The sequence below is a fragment of the Triturus cristatus genome, chromosome 12 (genome assembly GCF_964204655.1).
Source record: "Triturus cristatus chromosome 12, aTriCri1.1, whole genome shotgun sequence".
Taxonomy (NCBI): domain Eukaryota; kingdom Metazoa; phylum Chordata; class Amphibia; order Caudata; family Salamandridae; genus Triturus; species Triturus cristatus.
This window is the reverse complement of record NC_140595.1, coordinates 462,906,825-462,932,372: the sequence shown is the minus strand read 5'-3', so window position 1 is coordinate 462,932,372 and position 25,548 is coordinate 462,906,825. Positions and strand designations below refer to the sequence as shown.

The 25,548-nt window shown below is 43.1% G+C and overlaps 1 protein-coding gene across 1 annotated transcript in view; it reads right to left on the bottom strand.

The window, feature by feature from the left end:
- Positions 1–10,774: 10,774 nt before the first annotated feature.
- Positions 10,775–25,548, bottom strand: part of PHKB (phosphorylase kinase regulatory subunit beta) — a 1,466,493-nt gene continuing 1,451,719 nt past the window's right edge. Inside the window, exons 31-32 of the mRNA XM_085637773.1 lie at positions 12,991–16,700; positions 10,775–12,896 (exon numbers count right to left, since the gene is read on the bottom strand). Coding sequence (XP_085493899.1) covers positions 16,563–16,700 — 138 coding nt within the window. The 3' untranslated portion in view covers positions 10,775–12,896; positions 12,991–16,562. The remainder of the gene's footprint in view (positions 12,897–12,990; positions 16,701–25,548) is intronic.

The following is a 25,548-nucleotide window of genomic DNA, read 5'->3' as shown; positions in this document are numbered from 1 at the left end:
ATAAAAAATCATTTTCTGTATACAAAAGACAAAAACTTTGGGTCTTTCACAGTTCGTTAAAATTGCTTCTGTAATCCTACATTGTTTATTGAGACTTAGCCAAGTCCAGGTATGGTAAGCATCTAACAATGGGCCAGAAGAAGCGTCCTGGGGGTAATTCTTCAGCGCTCTCCTTTTAACATAGTTGCCAACCAAGAGGAAGATTGCTAAAAGCAGCAGGACGTTTGAGACAGTCACCTGTTGTACAATGAAAGTTACCGCAGACATAACCGACAGCTCCTTTGCAAACAAGGGAAGGGTTTATCAGTCCAGGTTAAAATCGCTGACGGTATAAAAGACATATCGATTGACTCCCGTGACCTGGGGGTCATCGCATTTAAAACTCTTTGCAGTCCATCAATTGTAGCTTGCTGAAAATGGATCTCTATCGTTCTGTGTGCCAAAATTCTAAAAAGAGCGAACAAAGTCTTCCTAGTTTCACATCATTACTCAGAAAAGTTGCCCTGCACATTTACATTAAGTCACTGATGTAGGACAGCAGATTTTCAAACAGCAGGTCAGGTGTTAGACGTGCAAGACAACAATGGCAGCATTACCAAGGACTATAATGGCACAGGTAGAAGACAAACAAGGCACATGTAAGAGCTCAAGAAAAATCAACAGTTGGTTACTTACTGGTTACCAGCTTCTGCACGAAATGCAACTTCTAATAATACTGCTGAACTGCCTGTGTGTGATGAGTGTTCTCATAAGGCGGGCGGTGGCGTGCAATTTTAAAAAGGTTACGCACGCTGCTTCGGCTGTCGCAGCCCCACATGACCAAATCCAGCCAATCAGTAGCCTGCCCACTGGCAACATTGATTGAAGGCATGGATTGAATATCGGCTTCACTGGCACACTTTTTACAACTATTGCTTTTTGTTTAAAATCTTCGCCTTACTACCATCTGTACCACCTGTTTGTAGCAGCATTTCTAATAGAGCATAATGTTCGGAAGCACATTTAAATACTGCAGCGAGTGAAAGGCTGCCGATTTTCTGTCCCTTTAGTGATAATTGCATTAAATGAAATAATCGCTTTCTAGAGCCGTTCCTCCACACATTTTCGTTTGGCATCTCTTACAGGAATATTCCAGAATCCCGCGTCTAACTGGCTTCTAGTCTAGCCTCGGCTGGCTCAGTCTCACAGCTGCAAGGCCTGCAACACCACTACTGGTCCGGGACACTCACTCGAGACTGGAGAAGTGGACTTGGTTGGTCATGAGAACAACACTCTGTCGCTGCTGCGCTGCGCCGAGGTAAACTGATAAAATACATCAATGCAATATCCAATATGTGACCACCACATGCAGCAGATGGGTGTAGAGTGTAGACCCGGCCCTGATAGGAAAGTGCCGGTGCTAAGCACCGGAAAGCACCGGCACAAATTAAGCACTGATGAAACCTAGACTGAATATCGCACTTAAAAAACAAGCATTATCAAAGCCAATAGGTTTTGCCCATGTGAGATTTATTAGCTTTGTCAATGGGGACTCCTTACCTTTCCAAACGCTGTTGGGGGTCGTTGCAGGGGCCAGCTAGAAGCCCCGTGGGACCGTTGCTTCACCCAGACCCGCGTCCCTGCGCCGGAGGACTTCAATTCCCGGCAGGCAGGGGACGCACTTGTTGCACGTCACCAGCAAGCGCCCGGAGGCGCTCAAAACACTGAGGCGCCTCCCGCAGCGCGGGACTCCTTACCTTTCCAAACGCCGTTGGGGGTCGTTGCAGGGGCCAGCTAGAAGCCCCGTGGGACCGTTGCTTCACCCAGACCCGCGTCCCTGCGCCGGAGGACTTCAATTCCCGGCAGGCAGGGGACGCACTTGTTGCACGTCACCAGCAAGCACCCGGAGGCGCTCAAAACACCGAGGCGCCTCCCGCAGCGTGGGACTCCTTACCTTTCCAAACGCTGTTGGGGGTCGTTGCAGGGGCCAGCTAGAAGCCCCGTGGGACCGTTGCTTCACCCAGACCCGCGTCCCTGCGCCGGAGGACTTCAATTCCCGGCAGGCAGGGGACGCACTTGTTGCACGTCACCAGCAAGCGCCCGGAGGCGCTCAAAACACCGAGGCGCCTCCCGCAGCGCGGGACTCCTTACCTCTCCAAACGCTGTTGGGGGTCGTTGCAGGGGCCAGCTAGAAGCCCCGTGGGACCGTTGCTTCACCCAGACCCGCGTCCCTGCGCCGGAGGACTTCAATTCCCGGCAGGCAGGGGACGCACTTGTTGCACGTCACCAGCAAGTGCCCGGAGGCGCTCAAAACCCCGAGGCGCCTCCCGCAGCGCGGGACGCGCCCGGGCCAAGGGCGAGCCCGTCCTGCGCCCGTCAACTACCGGAAAGACAGGGCAGGGCCCACTCTCTAACTCCTGCCACAAGACACCCTCACCTTTCCCTGGACACTAGAACCTGAGTAAAAGGTACTGTGGGGTTATAGCAGGGGGAATCATGCAAGGCTGTTTATTGTGTTGCATGATTAATTGACTGCATAACACTCAGAAGAATGGGCAAACGGAAATCTATGGATGGGGGGGCCCAGCAGTTGAATATAAAGAAAGGGAAAAAGATTTAAAAAAGCTATCGCCACCAGTTCAAATTGTACCCTGACCCGTATTGAAAATCTTGTCAGTGATTTTGAGGTTATTCTATCAGACAATACACCACAACATGAGGCGATTCCCACCCCCAATACAGAAGATGCAGGCCAACGCAGAGGGAAGGTGATTCCAGATATTTTTAAAAATAAAAAAACACTGCAATCTCTACCCATTTGCTTAGTGCACACTCAACCAGAGATTAGTCCTGTGCCTGCTGCAACAGGGTCATCTGGCTTTATAGACGATGACCTATTAATTGCAACAGACATTAACACTGATAAGGGGTCTGTATCGTCAAACCCAGGGGATATCACAATTTTATGTAGTGATAAATATGCCGTCTTGGCGGGGGAAACAGGCGACGCGGCAGATGTAATCGCGCAGGCGTCTAAGAGGGGCTCAGTTGAAAATGTAACAGCTATATGCGTAGAAAGATCTGTGGGCTGCCCAACTTGTCCTGGTTCCACCAAGGCTATCCTGTTAAAGTTAGAGAAACTTGAACAGGACATGGTGGATATCAAGAGATTGCTGGCGACACTATCCCAGAAAGGGAATGTAGCTCTGACAAACAAAATTTTGCGCCTTGGCAGTTCCACTCTAATATCAACGCCACTACCTCAATTACCGTCCCCCGTCCTTAGGTCTCCATCAGAGGGCGAGCGCCCAAAGATTACACCGATGAGCACCAAGTCCTGCCCCAAATCATATGCTGATATTATAAGATCGCGGGGCACAGATTTGCGAAATAAGCCTGGTCCCCTAACTGCTCCATCATTTAGTAATGGGAGGATGGAAAGAGATAGAATCACTAAGGGGAGCACAACCTATACATCTATGTCCAACACCAAAAGTATTGCTAATAATATAGTATACATGACCGGTGTCCCTAAAATGAACAATAAGCAGGGCCCTGAATCCAGGGAATCCATACATAATAAAGCCATTCATTGGCTCAGACACGTTAGGGGCTGCAGATCCATCATCAGAGAGGATTTAATAAGCGTTGAGATTGTCTCTATTCAGCTCCAGCAGTGACTGTATTGAAATCCACCTTAATAACCAAATTATGGCGGATAACTTGGTGAATTTGGAGTTCCGGTCCTCCCCGCCCAATCACTCTAATATCCAGATTAGGCGTCTGCCCTTATGGTTCACTGAAGGGGCAGACGATGACTCAGGCCTTAATAGTATAGACTGACTAATAGGTGGCAATGCCAGTCCTTATCAGGAGTTTGGGCCGGAGTGGAATTCTGTGGCGAATATCCCCACGGCATTGAATGCTTCCCTTATTGCTCCTAGCATGGACTTTCCAAACCAGACCACGAGTGTGGTAGGTGGGGTAGGGGAGGGTAATTCTGTTATAATCCACATTCTCTCCTGGAACATTGCAGGTCTCAAAAAGAAATTGGCCATCCCCGATTGGCATGAATTTATTAACAAACATGAGATCTGCATGTTCCAGGAGACTTGGAGCCTGGAACCCCTGTATATGTCTGGCTATTCCACCTTCTATATACCGGCTGTAACCCAAGGTATGGGCCGCCCCTCGGGGGGACTACACATCTGGGTGAAGGTAGCACTGAATCTGAATATTAAAGTCCACAATGCCAATTCAGAAGATATTCTCCACTTATCTTTTAAAGGGCCATTGAATGGCACCAGAGTTGACCTTTTCAATGTGTATGCAAGAGGAGGTCCGTCTAATCAAAATTCTTTTACAATCTCCTGTTTGGAAATGGCCCTAGCAGGTATCCCCCCACACTCTAATATTATTCTGGGAGGTGATTTAAATTGCACATATGAACCTCTAAGTGAGGAAGATCTTTTAGGGACTCATGAGGAAGACATAAAACACTCCATCCCTGTTCTAAATCTGAGCCCCATTAAGAGATGGATGGTGAGGGGACTGCAGATCAATGCCTAACTATGGAATTTAATCTACGGGCACTAAACGGGAGAACTACTTCGGACCCCAATGGGGCTATGACCTTCAACAGATTAAATGGGCCTTCACGCATTGATTACATTATCTTAGATATAAATTCATGGGGGTATCTGGTTGACATGAAGGTTAAGCAGATGCCAGATAGTGATCACAACCCACTCTGTGCAGACATTAGATGGGAAGCAAGGGAAAATACTATAAATGTTCATTTAGCTTCAAAAGCAGTGATTCCTACCAATTGCAATCGAAGGCTTAAATGGCATAAAGTGTCATGTCAAGAGGATATTTTATCTGGTATAGGTCTCCAAGTGGCCTAAGAATTTAGGCAGCAGAATTTGCTCTGCTTAATTCCACGCTCGTCGAGATGAATAGTGCAGACCGTAGTAATTCCTATGAGGAACTTATGGAACATATAGGCTCTTATTTTAAAACAATCGGGGCTAAGGGTGGGACAAAACATGTAGTTAAAAGAGGTAAACTATGGTTCACTACAGAATGTAGAGATCGGAGAAAGGCCATTTCTTCAGCCCTACAGAAAAAAGATCCTGTAGCCGTAAGGTTGGCTAGGCAAGAATACAGAAAATCTATAGAAGCTGCCAAACGGGTTTGGGAGAAGAATCATTGGCAGGAATTAAAGAAGGCGGCCTTTTTAAAAGACTCTACTATTTTTTGGGCCTTAATAAACCAATTAACTAAAAGGGGTTCAGATCCTATCCCTAATAATATAACTGAGCAGCAATGGTTTATGCATTTTTCAAATCTTTACTGCAATGAGGTAGGGTCCGAGCAATCCTCGACTGTCCGTCCAGACCCCGAGTCAGTACCTATGCACCCTGAATCAGTTGTTTATTTCAAACTTCTAGAGGTTCAGACAGCTATTAAAAGTATAGCTCGTGGGAAGGCTGCAGGCCCGGATGGGCAGCCAGGCGATTTAATTCTTCATGACCCCATAGTATGGGCCAACCTTATCCTCCATTTGATGAACTTATTGTTAAAGGGCCATACAGTTCCAGACTCCTGGAAGGGAGCGGAGGTGGTCGCAATTCACAAGAAGGGGACGAGAGAGGACCCTGCCAACTACAGACCAATAAGTTTAATTGATGTCATCCAAAAGGTGGTTGGCAGGGTTCTTATCTCCAGAATGGGGACCTGGCTAGAAGAGGGGGACATCTTAACACACTTACAAGCGGGTTTTAGACAGAAAATAGGTACTATGGACCAAGTATTTAGATTCACAGCTACTTACTGGAAGACCGTTTTAATTGGTAAGGGGTCCTTGTATTTGGCCTTTATTGACCTCAAAACCGCTTTCGATCTTGTCCCCCGGGCCAAATTGTGGCAGGTATTGCATGACATGGGCCTTCCGCGATACCTCCTGGAACTAATTAAAAGATTGCATGATGGTACGTATGCGAGAATCAGATGGGGGAATGAAGGTCAGCTGACAGAGAGAATATCTGTGCAGAGGGGAGTCCGCCAGGGATGTGTGATGGCTCCAACTTTGTTCTCCCTCTTTATAAATGGGGTGGCAGACCATTTGAAGGAGGACCCAGCGGATGCCCCCGCCCTGGCAGGGGAAAAAATACCTACCCTCCTCTTTGCAGACGACACTCTCCTTATGTCCAAAACCCCCTCTGGTCTCCAGAAACTTCTAGACAGGTTTAGTGCCTTTTGTAAAGATCGCGGCCTTACAATTAATACTATCAAAACCAAATTGATGGTTTTGTCTAGAAACAAAAAATTTAAGAAAATCCACATTGTATTAAATGGCACTTTACTGGAGGAAGTTGATGCATTTGATTACCTAGGGGTCAGGATAAACTGTAAAATGAAGTGGGACTCTCACATTGCCAAGATGCTGTTAAACTTTAAAAGAGTGACAGGAGCAATTGCCAGAGACCATCGCTTGACCTCTAGTAAACCCATCAGCCCTGTTCTAGCAGTCTATGAGGGCAAGGCATTGTCCGCTGCAACCTATGGCTCTGAACTGTGGGGATCTGAAAGAGTCACTGACTTAGTTATAGCGGAGCATACATTTATGAGAGAGTTAGTGGGTCTTCCGGTCTCTACCCCTATTAAACCATTACTTCACGACCTGGGACGCCGCTCAATTAAAGACATTGTTGGCCTCCGGCCTTTACTTTTTTGGGCTCGCCTTAGAAGGACGCCGGAGCTTAGTAACTACGCCGCAGTCCTTGACGAACTTATTGATCTGAATGGCTTTAGGGTGATTCCTTGGCTGAAAAATTTAAGGGACTTGGCGATCAATTTGGGGATAAAAGTAGAATGGTTATCACAGCTGCCCCCGCCGAAAGACACTATCAAAAAATTGTACTGGGAGAGGATACAAGCAAGGGACTTGGGAAATCCCAAGTGGGGTGCACTAACCGACCAATTTTTGATCTATAAGCCAGTACCGAAGCTGGAACCATTCCTTGATTTTATTACTACACCAAGAGACAGATTCTGGTTTCTTAAAATGAGGTATGGCACGCTACCCCTGAATGTTTTTACCAGTAGTTGGAAAAATTTTAAGCACCATCATGAAGCTTGTCCAGGGTGCCCTAATCCAGCTGAATCACTGGACCACTTCCTGTTTGCCTGTAGGGCGTACAGGGGGGCCAGGAAAAGATGGTTAAGCCCAGTTTGCAGAGAATTGGTGACAAGGCAGTGTTCAGTGGCCCTTCGCATCCTGACAACGGACACTACATCTCTGATGGTAATCTGTGGGGGTTGCAAAATTTTTGGGGAAAGCGTGGCAAAAATGAACCAAGCTTGTTCGATTGAGTACTGGGTAGATCTTTAAAATGTGTAATTGTGCCGTTTTATGAATTAGCACTTTATTAACCAGCATCCTTTGGCCCTGATCACATTTGCCCGGGCTTGTTGTCCTTTTTATTCTTAATCATGATTTTTAAGAAAACTTTTTTTTTTTTTTTTAGTTTGCATTTGAATATTGTTTTTAGCAAATTTTATTCAATTTTATGATGTAATTGTATTTACTAAATTTAATTTGATTTATGATGCATTGTATTTACTTTTATGATACCTTGTTATCGAATAAAGTATTACAACAACGTTTTTTAGACATGCTTGAAGTAAAGAAAAAATGTGCTATGATGCAGTTAACGCTGGGCGCGTTTTTAACCATTTTATTGTATTGTATTGTAATTGCATTTGCCAAGCGCTTACTACCGCTGACGAGGCGTCGAAGCGCTTTTTCGGCGAGTAGCACGCTACTCCGGGACCCATAGAGGATTAGTGTTGAATTAGTATAGTGATAATGCAAGTAAATTTTAAGTTGTGGATAGGTTAGTCAATTATTTGGATTCGGAAGTATAGCAGAGGGATAGAAAAGGAAAAAAAAATTGTATTTTCATAGCGCTTGTTACCCCTGATGGGGTGTTGAAGCACGCTACTCCGGAAACCCATAAAAGATTAGTGGTGAATTAGTATGGTGAAGTATGAAAGTAATTTGAGTGGTGGATATTAGTCAGTTATTTGGAGTGAGAAGGATAGCGGAGGGGATAAAGAGGAAGAAAGGTTTGCATTCATATAGCACCTGTTGCCCCTGATGGGTGTTGAAGCGCTTTTCTGGCGAGTAGCACGCTACTCCGGAACCCATAAAGGATTAGTGTTGAAAATTAGCATAGTGAAATATGAAGTAATTTGAGTGGTGGATATGTTATTCAGTTATTTGGATAGAGAAGGGTAGGTGGCGGGATAGAAGAGGGAAAGAGGTTTGTATTTATATAGCGCTTGCTACCCCTGATGGGGTTTTGAAGCATTGTTTTGGTGAGTAGCACGCTACACTGGAACCCATAAGAATTAGTGTTGAATTAGTATGGTGGAAGATGAAATTAATTTGAGTGTGGTTATGTTAGTCAGTTATTTGCATTGAGAAGGGTTGGGGAGGAGTAGAAAAGGGAAAAAAGTTTGTATTTATATAGCGCTTGTAGCCCTGATGGGGTATTGAAACGCTTTATTGGCGAGTAACACGCTACTCTGGAACTCATAAAGGATTAGTGGTGAATTAGTATAGTGGAATATGGAATGAAGTGAAAATGTTAGTCTGTTATTTTGACTGAAAAGGATAGTGGAGGGATAAAAGAGTGGAGGTTTTTTTTATTTCTTTTTTTTAGGTCATAGCAGTAGGAGGAAGCTTTTTGATGAATAAAAAGGGTTTTTGGAGGGTAAGAGTAAGAGGGAAGAGTTTAGAAATGTTTGTTTTGGGGGATCTGTATAGTAAAAGAGGTGTCCGATGATGCAATGAGGGGTAGAGTAGGAGAGAGTCTAGAAAGGGTTATTTTGGGGATCATAGTAGTGGTATGGGGTTTGGGATAAATGAGAGAGTGGCTGTAGAGGATATACTGATAGATGTATAGGGTGAGAGATAGGCTAGTGCATTGGAAAGAGTAGTAGAAAGAAATTTGAGAGGAGTCAGAAAGGTGGGCAAGAAGATATATTGAGAGTATAGGCTGAGAAAGAGGGTAGTGCCAATTTAGAAGAAAGTGATAAATATATGGATCCATAAGTACATTGAACATATATAGATGCATAAAGGAGATAACCATGATGCACAGTAGCCTGCGGGGGGGGGCAAACCACACAAGGGAGGTGAGAGGAGGATAGAGAGAGCAACAGCAATGGATAGTGGAAAGTGAAGGCAAAAATAGGGGGAAGCATGTAGGTGTTGCAACAAAGGGAGGAGGGAAAGCAATACAAGAGGCGCGGAGGAGGGGGCTGTAAGCATTCAACCATGGACAGTGGGAGGAGAGTGGTGGGTACAATCAACAAAAGGTAGGTGTGGGGGAAGGGAACAACAATACAAGGTACAGTGGGAGAAGACAACAACACAAGGGAGAGGTGGCAGAGAGACTGCAGACATGCACTCTTCAAGAGTGCATGTCCAAAGGTTTTTTAAAAGTAACTCAAAGCCAGTGAAGGACACTGGCCGCAAACAGGAAGCTCCACGGCAAGGACCAACACGGGAAGCGCCTGGAGGACGCAGGAGGCAATGACCAATCAGAAGCAAGGAAACAAGAGTGAAGTGGAAGCCAACCAATTAATGATCAGTAATGGGCAGACTTGAAGACCGTTTTTAAGCTTTTTTTGTTAACAATAGATTTCACCAACAGCACAAGCTCGCTGTCTCATGTTTCAGGGCAACTAAGGCACAAGCAGGTCCCATCCAATTCATTTTTGCATGAGGGCACTTCAGTTTGGGATTCCTGTGTGAGCACTATGTACCCCTCAAGGGACATTCGTAAGTGCCATGTTGCTAAAAGGGATATAAAATATGTTGATTAATCGACCTGTAAGAAATGTAAGAGAAATAACTTAGTTATGGATATTTTTACCACTGCGCTAGTTTGTCTACACAGTTCATTTCTCAAACATAACACGTTAGGACTGTTTTGGCAGTAGTTTTTATTACAGTTGCAGATGGACCTGTTAAAGGATTAAATCATAATGCGAATGGAAAAGAGTTCTCTGCATGTCTGTGCTCCACAAACCTGGAGAATCATGCTAGATTAATGCTATGGCCTCGCCTATTGTGGACACCATAATTAAGATTAAACAAGTAAATAGCATGGTTATAGATATGTATTTGTACGGAAGCAAAGGACTGTAGAATAACACTGAAGTAAGTTGAAAGATCAAATGTCAGTTGCACTGTCAAGCCAGACCTAAAAATCCATGTAGGTTAATGACTGCCCTCCTCCCATCTGTGATGCTACGAGAGCAAAACATAAATAAGCTAGTTATCGAAGACACGTTAATAGCATTATGTGTGTGCCCCTGAAGGTGCAACCACAGGCAGCTGGATGAATGAAACAAAATGTTCACAGCTGTGTGGAGGGCAAGCACTTATTTTGTGGAAGCACACAACTTCTTCCCAATCAAAACATGTACCCCTAGCTCCAAACAAGTGGGCGGATGCAAAGTACCTCTCTAGTGATACGCTGATAATTGTGTGGCTGTAGCTGCGCTTTTAAGTCAGACCATAAAAATAAACTGCGGGCAAAAATGAAGTCACATTTTTTGATTAGCATGTGGCAATGGCAAGACACATTTTCTTCACGGTAACATGGCAAAAAATCAGGTCATTTAGTTGTGCATTTTTGTTAGTCTTTGGTGACGAAAATGAGAAATGAATACCACATCGTCGTTCATCCAACAAATTCACAGTAGGACACACCAAGAAATCGAATGCAGCTTTATTTCATATACATACACTTCACCGCTAGCCCAATTCACTCAAAACAGACAAAGCTGTGGATTTGGATAAGAATTTACAACAGTAATGCTATTTAATTCTCTGGTTATTTTTCATTTTTCTCAATGAATAAGTTAAAAGACATTTCCGAATGTAATCAGGCCGCGTTCCCTAGCTGAACGCACGCGCTAAGGCCTAGAGGGAAGTGATTACATTCATTACTGAATAAAAGAAAGCTAAGGAGCACCTCTGTGGCGTATATTTTAAGCATGGGTACGCATGCCTTTTGTGTTTGATAGAATGCACAAAGCCAACGGAAATCCCATTAACATATCAAAAATACAGTTTTCAAGCTAAGTAAATTGCTTTTTAAGACCATTATTCAAAAAAACATAACAGCGAAGAAATACACTAGATTTGTAATTTTGCTTCTACATAGGAATTTTGGTAATTCCATGATCACATCACAATTTACCTAATATGGATGCACGCTAATTTAAAAACATCTATCCCTTGACCTTGAAGAAGTGAAAATCATTGAGGCTAAATTACACAAACTGTTGGGGTGACGCTATAACGCACCACATGATGTAGGGGTATGAGTGTTTAATCTATATGGACAGTTTAAGACCAATGATTATTTTTTCTGTTGCAAAACAGTCTTTACTGGTCTAAAAATAAATGGAGTAAAATAGTTCACCCATTCACCTTGCATCTCAGGGACAAATCACATAATGTGGTTGATGTTTGCAGTAGGCATTTGTCTTTTTTTGCATATTCACAAAGTCTAATATAATCCTTTCTTGCTGCATATTATCTACAAAGGTTTTAAAGATTTTGAGGAATCAACCACTACCGTGATTCTTAGTTTGCGCTTGCTATCCTTCACAGGAACTGAATCTATCTGAAATATCTTGAGGTACATAAGCACCAGCTAGAAGATTTCATGAAGTGCCTTGGTCAAAAGAAAGATTAGGTACTTTATTAGGACAAAAATAAGTTTAGTTAAAAGAATGCTCCAAGCTACACTACGGGAAAAGGATCAAAATATCCCAATAACCCGTTCTATCAATTAACGAGCACAACTTTTACTTTCTTATGAACACACTCTTTGAAAACCTACAGCAATCCCATGAAATGAGCGGTGGTGGAAGAACAATAATGCATACACTCCCACCCATCTTCAAGGTTCTGCAGATCGGGTTCTTTCACACCGGTAGGATTGGGCTCCATTGCAGTCTGCACCGACACTGGGTAAGGGAAACGTGCAGCCAGATCAATGCACTATAAATCATAACTGACATAGTTGTATTTACAATGCAAGAAGCAGGGTAAAAACATGGCTCGACATGGGTTGCTGAGGCTGTCAAACGTAGCATCTTCTCGACCCACAATGATACTCATCGATAAACATGTCAAGGCCAACAAAGTACTTTATGGTATCCTCTGAGGTGGACCATACTGAGAGCCAATGCGGTGGGAATGTTCATCCTTCAAAGTATCAAAATATTCTTGGGCAGCCATTTTTTCCTCTGCTTTGTCGCAGAGGAATCTCAATGCATTACAGACCCACTATACAGCAAGTACCAAAAGCCCCTGTCCTGTAAGAGACCTGTTCTATAAACACTCTTTTCTAGTTTACTATCAAACCGCTATGTGACTTCTACCATAATACCAGCAAATGGGTCCATGTCTATGAAAATCGTTTTTTTTTTTTAGGGTGAGAGTAAATTTCAACATGAGACTCAAGTCAAGTAAACGTATAGTGCAGTGAAACTTACACACAGACAAATTCCAGGCAAATCATTCTAAGCTGCAATGCTACCTACGACACAAAAGACCTCTTTGTAAATCTATTGTAGGTCATCCCCATTGATAAAACAGTCTCCTGCAAGATATGCAATAATAATTCAGAGAAACATAAAAAGCACAGGTTATAGGTCGAACCATTTGTCCACAGTAATATCAGTATTAACAAAGATTTTTGTAATTGCCAGTATTACAATCAACTATTGAAGAAACAGCAATGTTTTAAGGGGAAGAGACAAATCACTGAAGCGCTGTAGCAGGAGTCAATGTTTACTACCGTAGATATTTCTTTGTTGTCCTAGCATCAAAGTGTATTGGCAGACTGCGAAACACAGCAGAAAGAGAAGGGAAGAGCAGAAATAGGAGTTATAAAACGAACGCCGATATTACACCTATTAAATGTACGCCTTCCCTGTGGGGTTTAGGTCATATTCATTACTGTATTGAGTGGGGAACAGTGCGCACGCACACACTTCAAAAAACCCACATTTTCCATTGTAATGAATTACCATTTAGACTCTGGCCAACGCTCTTGACATCCACTAATGAGAAGCCACTGGTAGCCCTAGATTTCGTAGGAAAATATTAGGCTGTAGATTTGCACAAAGCACTAAACCATAGAACCAGCGCACAAACAAAATATGAGACGTCCACATCTATATTTTTAGCGATGACAAATCTGATCCAGTACCAATGTAGCTCCTATGGTATCTGCTCTGCAAGTCAAAATAGCACAATATGCAATTGTCTGTGAACTGGCAGGATAAGCTTATGAACATATGCTTACTGGATAATAAATGACATTAACCAGTTCCTGCCTCTAATACTTCTTTACCCATCTTAAAAACCCAATTAAGTCATTCTGAGGGCCACAAAATACCTAAAGAAGCATCATGGTGAGCATAAACCTAGCCCCGCTTGCCAGGAAAACACCAGGTTAGAGTAAGGACAGAGGACACGCGTTACGGAGGGAGGCAGTGGAATAGTGTTATCACCTTCCATGCATTCAATTAGTGAACTGTTTAACTTCCAGGGATTATGTGGGATACTACTTAGTGGAGTTCAAAAGATGAAAATACTCAAATAATACGGGTGTTTTTTTCATGACTCTCCTTTTAATGATGAGAGAGTTGACAAAACTAAGGAAGCTAAAAAGCAGATTTGCAAGCCTGTGGGCATAATTCATACAGGTGACTCAGTAATGGCTATTAAAAATTTCTCTGGCTCAACAGACTGGCCGCTGGAAGATGCAGGGTTTTAGTTAGCATTTAGTCCGTCATTATCTTGTTTAACTTCATCTAAAAAGGTTACTGTTCATCATACAGCTTATTAAACAGTTTAATTATTTAAAAAAAGAGAAAAAGCACAATTATGAAAGGTGCCTTAAGGTGTCGCAATCCACATGGGTATTGTCACCAACACAAAGATGCAGCGAGAGCCACAAGTGTAGCTACAAGCTTCCCCCCCCCCGCACCAGTTTGAATAAAATACACGCTGATTCTCTACAATCTCAATTGGGCAATCAGCAAAAAGCACCCAGCTTGTCAATGAGAGTTTTAATTTATTCTCAAATCACCGTTCTTTCTCTCTGAATGTTTTCTGTAGATGAAGATGGGAATTTTTTGAGAAGCAAAAAGTCACCAACTAACTATGGGATGCATAGATCTGGTCTCCTCAATGATTTTTATTCACATAGACCATCCCCCGTCATTCTTCAGGCAGAAGGCTGTTTAGACAAAAAAGGTAAATAACCTGGATCTTCTTGGACCAGGCCATGAATCAGCAGTTGGAAACTGTACAAACCTGAAATTAGCCAACTGTGAAAAGTCAGACTTTATACCACCTGCAAGCACAGGAGTTGCCTGGAGTCGTTCATAAAGTGCCAGACTCGGCATATACTATTGATAATAGGTTACCACAGTCCCCGGGCCAAGTGGCTACAAGGTTTTCAGGACCCTGTAGACTAACTAGTGTGGGAGGGCAGAAAAGGGGTACAGGTTTCTCATTCCTTCACTGGTAGGAGCTCATGGTCAGGATTGTGTTCAAAGCACTTTGCCATGCTTTCCGATGCCTTTCCAACTCTATACCAGTATACATGAGTGATAACATTATTCCATACGTGCATGAAAGAGCCTTTTACTCAGCCGATTACCTGCTCTTCCATTTACTCATATGACAGTTAGGGGGGCAGAGTTTTACAGTTCAGACACTTGTGCTTTTTTCATTTAGCTATTGATCTCTTCGATTCATTCATCCTCTTCATCTGAGCTTTTTTTTTTTTTTTTAAATCAACTAGTGTTTTGTTCCTCTGTGGGGACGAAAGATTTTGTGATAGGTGCAATGTACAGTGGGTGCTCTACAGCAAATGCAAATAAGTTTGGGTCTCGATCTAAATATGGGGCTATTAAGATGATAGCTTTAGGTCAGTCAGTCAGTCACAAGAAGAGCAAAAAGTCATATGTGCAATAGTATAGGATAAAGGCGGGATGCCAAACTACAGGATGGTACTCTCTAGCTACTTGTGGCTAACAGCAGGGCAAGAAGCCTCAGCTTGCTAAACTTCTATCAGAAGACAGGTAAGGCTGCTAATGCAAGACATTCATACTGTGAAAGCAGAATAAGGACTTTTCAAAACCTAAAGCGTGGAAGAAGCCTTGAAAAAAAACATATAAATACTTAAAACAAAACAACATGCGTCCTTCTGACTGACGAGCCACAGTCACTGTCTCTATTGTCATGGGAAAGACAAAGAAATTATGGCCAGGTGCTGGCCAACTGAACAACGGTACCATCAATCACAGTAGCGCTGGAGATCAAAAAAAGCTGAATTCATTGTTCTCTAGACATGGAGCTGGTGAACGATTCAAGATGGATGGAAATCTAAAATGGACAATATCCATGGGAGTTCTGGAAGACAGATCAGGGAGGGTCAGTGTGGAGTCCTAGCGCTCAGTGTCTTGGGTAATAGTATTGCTTGGTGTTTTAAAACTCTGCAGAAATTCCAAGTCAAGTTTTCACCCAACTTTGATATCTGCAGGCTGATGAAGACGCTGAGCTACAAGCAGCCATGAGTGAGCTGCCTTTTGTCTTAGGAAGGCACCATGGTTTAAGTGCTAACTTGGAGAAGGGGAAATGCGAATAAATACAACCAAACGGTTGAAAATTAAAATTAAAGACAGTAGGTGCTATGCAGTAAGTTTTGACCCACTTTCTCTGTGGAACAATCAGGAGGACAATGAGAAACTAGTATGTTGTGGAACAAGTACTTCATTGCTGGGAAAACGTAACTGGCCACTTCTTTCAATGACGGAAGATTATTTGAACGCGGTTTTCTTGATTTGAATTGCCAATTGCTCCAATTCTGCAATAGGAAATGAGGGCAAACAAAACAAGAGTGATCTGGTTTGACTGCTATTTTGATTACGTCTCCGACTGAGCATCGGTTTGGGATGATTTTGCTTCTTCCAAGCACCAGTCTTAAAGAGAATTCCATTGTTTCTTGTACAGAGCATTCACTCTGCTGTTAATTTTCGAAGAAGACATTAAAAACGGAACCTACACAGAATTGTGAAGCGATGCCCTTTTAAACAAAACAAAAAAGAACTGGCATCAATAAAAAGCCTAAAACTGAAATTGACTGATTAGGGGACATCATTGTTTTCCAAATATACTTTTGCCATGCTTCATGCAAAATTCAATTTTCGCCTTGGACAGTATCCATGTAATTGACTGCGCCCCCGCAGCCGACACTTCTGTAAACACATTTGAATGCAAACAGCCTCCCGAAGATGAAAAGAGACGTGGGACTCCGAGCCGGAAGTTCCGGTCTATCAGCAGGAGCGGACTCAAATAGATTTCTCTAATGAAAGTGCCGGCGTCCAGTCCCTCCTGGGGCACAAACCTAACATCAGACACAAAGAAACGCACAAAAATAAACCCGAGAAAAGCTCTCCTTTGTGCTCTTCTAGCTAACGGTGCAGGGGTCGTCGCTGCTGGGCTTCACTTCCCCTTCCAGCAACAAATTCATGGCCGCCTTCGTCAAGTAGCTGCAGGTTCCCCTCGTGCCCAGTGGGGGCGTGTTGTAAAAGGAAGTCATGTCGCCCTGCAGAAAGAAAACACAAGGCACTTAGTTAAAGCTTTATCACCAAAAAATCATGATTCGACTGTGCAGAGATAGAAGTAATTGAACAAAAGAAAAACTCGTTTCTCATGGCAGAATCTCAGTTATTTAGCTCAAAGACATGAACTCTGTTACCAGTGCTACCATCTTGATAAGTACATAAAGCATCCATTACTGTGGGGAATTGGTATCTCATGGCACAGCAAAAGTCCCCGCAGAAGGATTTCAAACCCTTTGCAAGCCTGAATTAAACAAAGTGTAGTCCCACAGTTTCAGGACTCATCCATCCTGGTCTTTTTGATGGCAACTGTTGAGTGACTTAGTGACCACCACTGCTGGCATATTTCAGAGCACGTAAGTGCAATCTGCGGCCTAGAGCAAAGCATGAACGCGGACATGTCAAGAGTGAAGTGAGCAGGGAAACCTAATATTTGTCACAGGTGAATCCAGAATACTAGAGGGTGGCAATGAACGCAAAATAGCCCCACTCCCCCTCGTCCATCCCACCCCCGGAAGCCTTAAAAACACATCTAATTCTATGAAAGAAGAATAGATACACTGAAGAGAAACTTTAAAATGGTATTAAAACACAATTATTTTTGCCTTTTATAGAAGGCTCTTTTATCCATAGTAAAATTGTTAGCCTAAAACATACAACACTGGAGTTAGCAAATTACAAATCTACAAATGCACATCTCTCATGATAAAAGGGGCGCCTCTTTTATTCTGCTTCTTCCGGTTTGAAAGCGCCATGCAGGCCTGGTATGCACATTACTTCTCTACATCGTCAGCGCACCCTCGCTAAGATTGCTGTTTTGACAACTCTGGCTAGGTAAAAACAAATTAGCATTAAGTGTGAAACTAATATTTTCATGACAAAAAATAAATTATTCCACCCCTTACAAAACATATTTGAGTAAGCAGCATTTTTGTTTCTTACTTTTTAGCAAAGGGCCCCCTCCTCCTTCCATGCATTGGAGCCACTAAATACATCTTAACGAAACTATCACCTAATGCCCAAAATTAGCAAACAAACAGCTGAAAATTGGCCAGATATTTTGCAAAGTGTGGGAAACCTGAATTGCACGTTTTTTTCAGTAATTATTATTTTGTGCAGTAAAACCAATTTCTGTTAAAATTTGTAAATTGTTTATAAGATTGTGGATTATGCAGCAGTGCAGAAAAAACAATGGCCCAGACTACAGTTTCGAATAATAAAAGCCTCCTTGGGGAGGAACACCCCCAAGGTATGTTCCATACAACGGTGTAAGTCATATTCTGAAACTTGGCCATTCTGATTAAACACTGGTGAATTCCAATTGAAACAAAGCTGCCAGAGTGTTAGTTAGAGGTAAACATCTTATAAAGCAATGCATTTTGATATGTACCTCGTTGTATACGAGCTGAGGTATGATAACATTAAAGCTAAAGAGATAACTGAGTGGGCCATAGCAGCTGACATAATTTTTTGAAGCAAGGCCATCAATTTGTGGACAATTGACTGCAGACGAAAAGTACTCTCAGCTTCTGACACCTGTGCCGCTCAGACTGCCACTTCCTTTGGAGACTGCTTTCTACCAAGACTCCTGGAGCAGCAGAGTGATGCTCTGTAAGTATTAGTTAAGAGTTCTGATCACTGCTGTCATGAGAATGATAGCAGTGAAGACCCGGGAGGACTGACTGGCTCCTATGGAGTATGCTATGGGGCATTGATGGACAGGCTCCTGATGGATTTAGAGGACGCCACGGGTAGGGTTCTTTAAATCCCTTCCAAGAAGGCATGAATATAGATGGCCCTGAATCAGAACAAAAACCCTACACACTATCAGCCATATTGTCCACTCTATGCTGAATGTCAATAAAAGCTCTTTAGCAAGGTACTGGCTGCAGAGAGTTGGGACAAATTTAATTCATAAGAACCAATGCAGATTCATGTCATATAAGAACAATATGAATCCATTTAGATTTTTTTCAAATATAATGCCAGAGGTATGTACCAGAAACTTGGAATGTGCACTGGTGTCCCTAAATCCATCAAAAACCCACATTTGCTACTTTATACTGGTTGTTCAGGTGCAGATTGGGAAAACACTATGGCTTTCGCCCCTGGTTCATTGCTTGGGTAATATTGTAATGCACAAGACCGCTGACCCATATCAGGCTGGTGCATCGTCTCGGAGTCCTGGGCACTGGAGAAAGGGGGAATAGACAGGACTAACCACTGAGCAGCCCTTTTTCACCCTAGCTACAGAGTGTCTTTGGGTGGCTCATAAGAGAGCAACTACAGGGCTCCCGATTGGCCATGGAAGACAGGAAACATGCTGTATTGTTCTATGCACAGACCATGCTTGTGTTTTTGAATGATCTATGGAAGTTGATGTCTAGGATTCTGAAGGTAGGTAAATGTTTTGAGGCTTTCTCAGGAGTAAGGTTCATTTTGCGATAAATGGAGCTCTCTGGCAATAGTTTGTTTGGAACAGCTTCCGCTGCCCCCTCTCACTTGGAAAAGATCACTTTCAGGTACCTGGGTTTCATGATTTGAAACTCAGCTGCAGTCACACAAACTCAACATGCGAAGGGTGATAGATCGTCTGGACGACCCTGCGTCTCTCTCTCATTGTCACTGTGGCCAAGATTACCTTGAGGGCTACATGCTACCCTAAACGGCCATTCCAGGATTTTGACAGCTTGTTCATGAAGTTTCTATTGGTGGGCGGGGTGGTTACATAGCACAGGATCAGAACTGAGATACTGACTCTGTGGTACAAGGATGATGGACTACACCTTTTTGACTTAGAAAGTTCCTACGTAGCATCACAACTCTGGTGTACTGTCACTTGGTTCCTTGAAAGCACTGGCATCAATGCTGAAAGTGATGACAGGTGTGTGCCAGGTCAAACAACTTATTTTCCTTAGATACCGATTCTTCCTCCTCCCACACCGGATCAGGAGGTTCCACTGCCCATTGCAATGGGTCACTAACAAACTGTGATGTTTCCCTGCTTGCACCGTAATGGGCATCAGTGTTTAAAAGCCTCAACATACGACCTGGAAATCCACTCTTTTTAGTGGTTTATAGCTCGTTTTTCCTGTCCGGGTGATATCAGCTCCTCACCAGGTGATTGTAGGAAGAGAGCTGATATTGTGTGACACACGGTGGCACCATGTGAGTTGGCAGGTCTGCAACAGTTGCCATTTTTTTCATGTGCACTTTGTCCAGCCAGTGGTGTCCATCTTAGGTACGGGCACTACTTGTTGACTCATTAACGATGTCCAGGCCTGCAAGTGACTATTTAAAGCACCTTGCAACACGTCTGTGAAGCAGGTGTGCTTAAGGTGCACCAAAGTTAAGCTTGCCTGAGCTTGGCTACTGCATTGCAGCTGGACAAATGGGAGATTACCCTTCGTTGGGAAAGCCGACGTCTTCCGATCGACGCGGCTTGGCTAAAAAAAGCCTGACATATTGCAATACCACCAGTAAACTCTATGCCATGTTGCAGCCCCGAATTTCAGGCCAAAAGATATTTGGCAGCCACTGAGAGACTACCTGCTTACACTGGGGCCCACTGCCGGGACTGATTCGTACTGATGCTGTATTTGTGTATGTTCTGCCAACTATACAACATTGAATGTATGCAAGCCCAATAACAGTTTTGTTGTACTGCGCCGAGTTCATGGCCATCCACCTACCCCCTTACACCAAAACTCATATACACTGTTGTTCTCTACTTGCTGTTGCGTAATGGCCCTTATGATATAATGCTACATTGATATGTACTCAATGTTTCCCACGTCGGTGGGTTGTTTACAAGTTTGTTTTGAGCTCTAACGAAATGATAAATGAAGTTTAAAAAATAAAATAAAAAAAGTCTGCTTGCGCTCCAACAATGACCTATCCTCAAGCATGCTGTGCTTTGCAATCTCTCTTGGTTGGTGAGCCATGTAAAAATTATAGCCGTGAATGTCTGTTTAAATTCTTCTATTGTCATGCTCTGAGAAATGAGACCACTCAACTGCTGTCTGAGCTTCTCCTCTTCGCAGAGAAACTATTTTCAGTTTTTCCGGAGTTGTTTACTCACTGTCCTAGGGAAAGGCTAAGGGGTGACCATTTCAATGCACACTCTACAGCAAAGATTTATACTGCTATCAATGATTCGGTAGTGGAGCATAAACTAGATATTTCATGTGTGACCGGAACCTGGCAGCAGGAATATTTGCCTGATGTCTTTAAAGATACTATCTCTACCCCCCCCTCCCCCTCCCCCCCTCCCAAAATAACTGAGCTTTGACTAGGCAATGTCAGGGCAGGTGGGGAGCTATGATTGTCTTTTGTATTTAGGAATAATTTGAGAAGTCTGTAATTACACAATTATCAGCCATGCGGCTCTAATGGACATTGGACATATCTTTTTATTTGTGTCCCGCCCCCCCCCCCCCCCCCCCTTGATATTCACCAGCATATGATGGTAAAGCTTATGACTCGGTACTACTGTCTTGTCAGAGATTAACTCTGATATAGTTGACTTTCTAATATTTAGCTACTCCATCATTACCAGCTAATATTATTCTATACTTTCTCACTGCACATGCCCCTACAGTCACACATAAAAAGCCATGCTCTAGACATTATTTGTTAAAATTCACCATTTGCTCAATCCTTTTCCCTTTCCCAGCATCATGGACAGACCAATTTTGCATTTCTTTTGTGTGTTCAATTTATAACAGTCAGAATTATCATGATCCGCAGACTTTGAACATGAGAACCTGCAACTAGAAGATGATCAGTGGAGGCTCTAAATCAACTTCGACTCCACTGTTGACCCTCCAAGGCAGGTTTTTTTGTATTATGACCAGCTTGATTAGAGCTTGAACCAGGACGCTTCACCAGCTTCAAAGTTGTTGAAACCTTTCCAGCCTTTATTAAGTGGTATACTAAAGAATTCGTGGACATGAGGCGTGCCCTGAGTGAAACAGAACAGTTTTGGTGACAAGATTATGATACAGCTACAAAAATGATTTGGCCTAGTGAAAAATAAAGCTAAAAATGCTTTGAAAAACAAACCTCAGATTTTTAATACCCCGAATACGTTAATGGTTACTTTCTGCTCGCACACTTCATTAGTGACAGTGGGAAGTAAATGTAAATGTATGTGTCTTGTAAAGCGCACTGCTGCCCTGAGGCGTCGTGGCGCTGTAGACCGCTGGGGAACCCGTCCTGGCTATCCCTGTGAGATGGTCCCTCCTGGGTATCTCCAAGGTGAAACCAGGCATCCCCGGCGAATGTGGGGGGCCGTTGTGGAGATGAGGCAAGCTAATGCCCAGAGTTGCCGAGTGTGTTCCTGGTTAGAGTAGGTACCGAGGCGAGAATTATCGAGTCCGTTTTGACCCTGGTCCACGACCCTGCCGCGTCGGGAATTGAACCCTGGTCCCTGGCCGATTCTCTGCTTGCGGATCTGCCGCCTCTAACCAGTGAGCCACATCTCTCCACCAGATTATTGATTATTTTGTAAATAAATTCTAATCAACTATCTCATGAGCCACCATATCCTTCTGCATTAGTTATCTCAGTACTTAACTTCACATCTATGTACCTTGATGACATATTTATTTTCGCGGTACATAGAGGTGGAGTTAAGAATATTAAATCTATACTTACCTGAATGAACTTACCTCCTCAATATTTTGGTTGTGATATTAGGGCATTACAATATTGCCTACTCGGTACTCCAGGCTACAACCATCTCAGTAACTTTTGTACACTGCATTAATGTTGCCCGATTTCGATTCATCCTTTCCAGTCATACACCTAAAACTGCTTCTTGTTTTCCAATCCTTGTACTTCAGTGCTTTTCCAGGTTTAGAGACAACTCACTTCATCTGTTCAGTGAAACAGCAGTACACCGTCCACAACCCCTTTCGCGTTTCAGAGTAGTTGCCAAAGAGACTAACTGATTATCGTCTGCCTGCTCTTTCACTCCCCAAGCTTGTTGAGATAATTATTGGTGGTTTGTAGCACTTTAAAAAAACTGTAAATATATAGAACTCCTTTTTCAGTTGTCTCCATCCTTAACATATCCTTTGATTCAAGACATATCATCAGGACTCACAAGAGGGTGACTGATATGTACATTTCTTCTAAAATGTCTCTTTTTGTCGTGAATGGAAATATATATGGCCTTCCACTTCTGGGGATATAAAGCAAGTGGAATTATGCCTGAAAAATATGTGGATCTTTGGGGAAAAACATGTAGAAACTGGTGCAGAAACCAGGGGCGTAACTTAGTCACTGAGATTTGGTGAGGTGTGAATCTCAAATTTCACAAATAAAAAAGCAGTGGGTTGGTGAGTTGACCAAGGTTCAGGATGGACTGATCTCCTCATGGGAGTCAGCATACATTTGCCTTAGGTGGGTGTCTGTGGCAGATTTAGAATTTGGTGGAAAGGGTACTCAGATACAATGGTGAGGGAATAATCTGTACCCCCAAACTCAAGGTCTGCCCAACTGGGTTTTGAGGGGGGCATATTGCAGGTGCAAAACTTCCTCAGAAAGCCTACAGAGTTGGAGTCATTGGAGGTAAGCCATCCGCCCTATTTCGTGTGGTGAGTCAGATTGCTTTTTTCTATTTTTGAATGTCACATATGCTGGCAGTGAGGGACAGTAAAAAAGGAAAATTACTTTGGTTTCTGGCGGGAGTGTCATTAGTTTTCTTTTAACAAACTCCCACTTTAGGAGTTTGTTTTTTTAAAACAAAATCTTTGAAAAGTTTGAGGGCCATGCCTCATGCTTGATGGGGTTGACCATCAAAATGTTCTTACATTGACAGAACTACCATGACGGTGGTCTGTCTGCCATTACTCCATCCACCAACCCCTATATCAGATCCTCTGTCTAGAGTGGGCGAAAAACAAGGAACTGGACTGCTACCGTGAGTGATTGCCAATGAGACTATTTGCAAGCATTGCCCCCCTCACCTTTGGGTGTTTGATTGCCAATAGTATGCTTGAAACCTGATACTGAGGCAGCTTTCTAGGCCTACTACCGCCAACGTTTGTGAATTCCAAAAGTATGACATTAATTTCCATTAAATAAGTACTTTGAGGGAGAGAGAGAGAGAGGGTGAGGAGGAGATAGAGCGAGGGGGAGGGGTAGAGAGAGAGAGGGTGAGGGTGAGGGGAAGAGAGAGAGAGAGAGAGAATGTGAGTGATTGTGTATGTGAGTGTGGTGGGTGGTGTGTGTGTCTGTTTTCTTCCACAACCGTCTTCATCGAATGATCCAGCCACACTCTCCCCACGATTCCAGCAAGGGTGAGACACAGTGGCGGACGGCATGATTTGTGGGGGAGGGGTGGGGGATTGTGCAATGAGACAAAAAAATATACACTTACCTTGCCGCCGGGTCACGCGTCTCTGCTCCTTGCTCCAGCTCTCCTCGTGGGACTCGAGGAGCAGGAAGCCAGAAAGAACAGCTGGCCTCCCCTGACCAATCACAATGCTGCAGTGTTGTGATTGGTTTGACGATCAACTAGGGAATGGGGGCCTGGGCATATTCTCCACGCAGGCTGTAATGCAGCTTTAGGAGCACTTACGAGTGGGCAAACCACTCCTCCCCTGCTCCGAGAGCACAGCAGCCCTGTCCACCCACAAAGGAAACATAAAATGATAATAACTCAAAGTTATTATCATTTTATATTTCATTTACTTTACACTGCACAAAGGCAGTGGTGGATGCTCCTACGCCATAGCAGAGGAGCAGCCACTGGTGACACAGGTAAGTCCGGGTACCAAATTTATTTTTTACTTATGTGTTTCAGCAACACCCAACACAGGACGCCTATGCATTTCAGCTTACGCCTTCAACCGGCCAATACCATAACCCACAACAACTGTGTTTACAAAAAGTTGGCCACATGATCCCAACACATTTACAATTAACAATATCAAGAATCCCTGCCACATAGTCCAGTCTCAAGGTGGCAGCAATATTGGAGTAACAAAATATCAAGTCTCTTAATATATTTAAAACTGCATTGCATTCTTGGTCTTGGAGTTATGAATTATCAAGCAACTTAAGATGTTTAAACCTGCATTTCATTCTTGGTCACACGTGAAACATTTAAACCATATTTCAGAGGTGTTATCTACATATGGCTTCACAACTTCTCTGTCCATCTTATTAGATTTTTAATTAAATTGCTATTTGAAGAGACTTGCGTTCACTGCGTCGCACCTACACATTGGTGTTACAGTCCCCAAGCATAAGCACGGTATCATAGCTTGCACCTTTCCTGAGGTGTTTAGTTCAACTCATTATCTCACAATTTCTATTGTTGTATCCCATCGACTATTGCAGCAACCACCTAAAGTCAGTGCATTTTTGTAAACGCTATTTCAAAAACATCCACAATGTCAAAAAATAAAGTGCAAATGCTTGTTGTAAACAGGTGTCCCCATTCTTATGAGATATATCTAAAGCGCAACTGCTGTTTATAAATAATATAAATAATAATCCACAATGACATCTCTGTATATGTGCATCTAAGTGCAAATGCATTTACATGGGTAATACCCCAGAGTAATCTGTTATATCAAGCGAAAAGTGCTAGTGCAACATGTAAACAGTTGTCTCCCCATTCTCATTAATCTCGTTTTTCCAGGGTTAGAATCTGCACCAATACAATGCCAATGCTAACACCTCTATTCTCAATACATTTCCATTCATAAGGACACATGTTCCATTGTGATAAAAACTTCTGTGCATCCCTCTCAACATCCAGTAAAGTGCAAGTGCTATTTTGCGCATCAAATTATAAGGGTAAAATCCAGTACATAC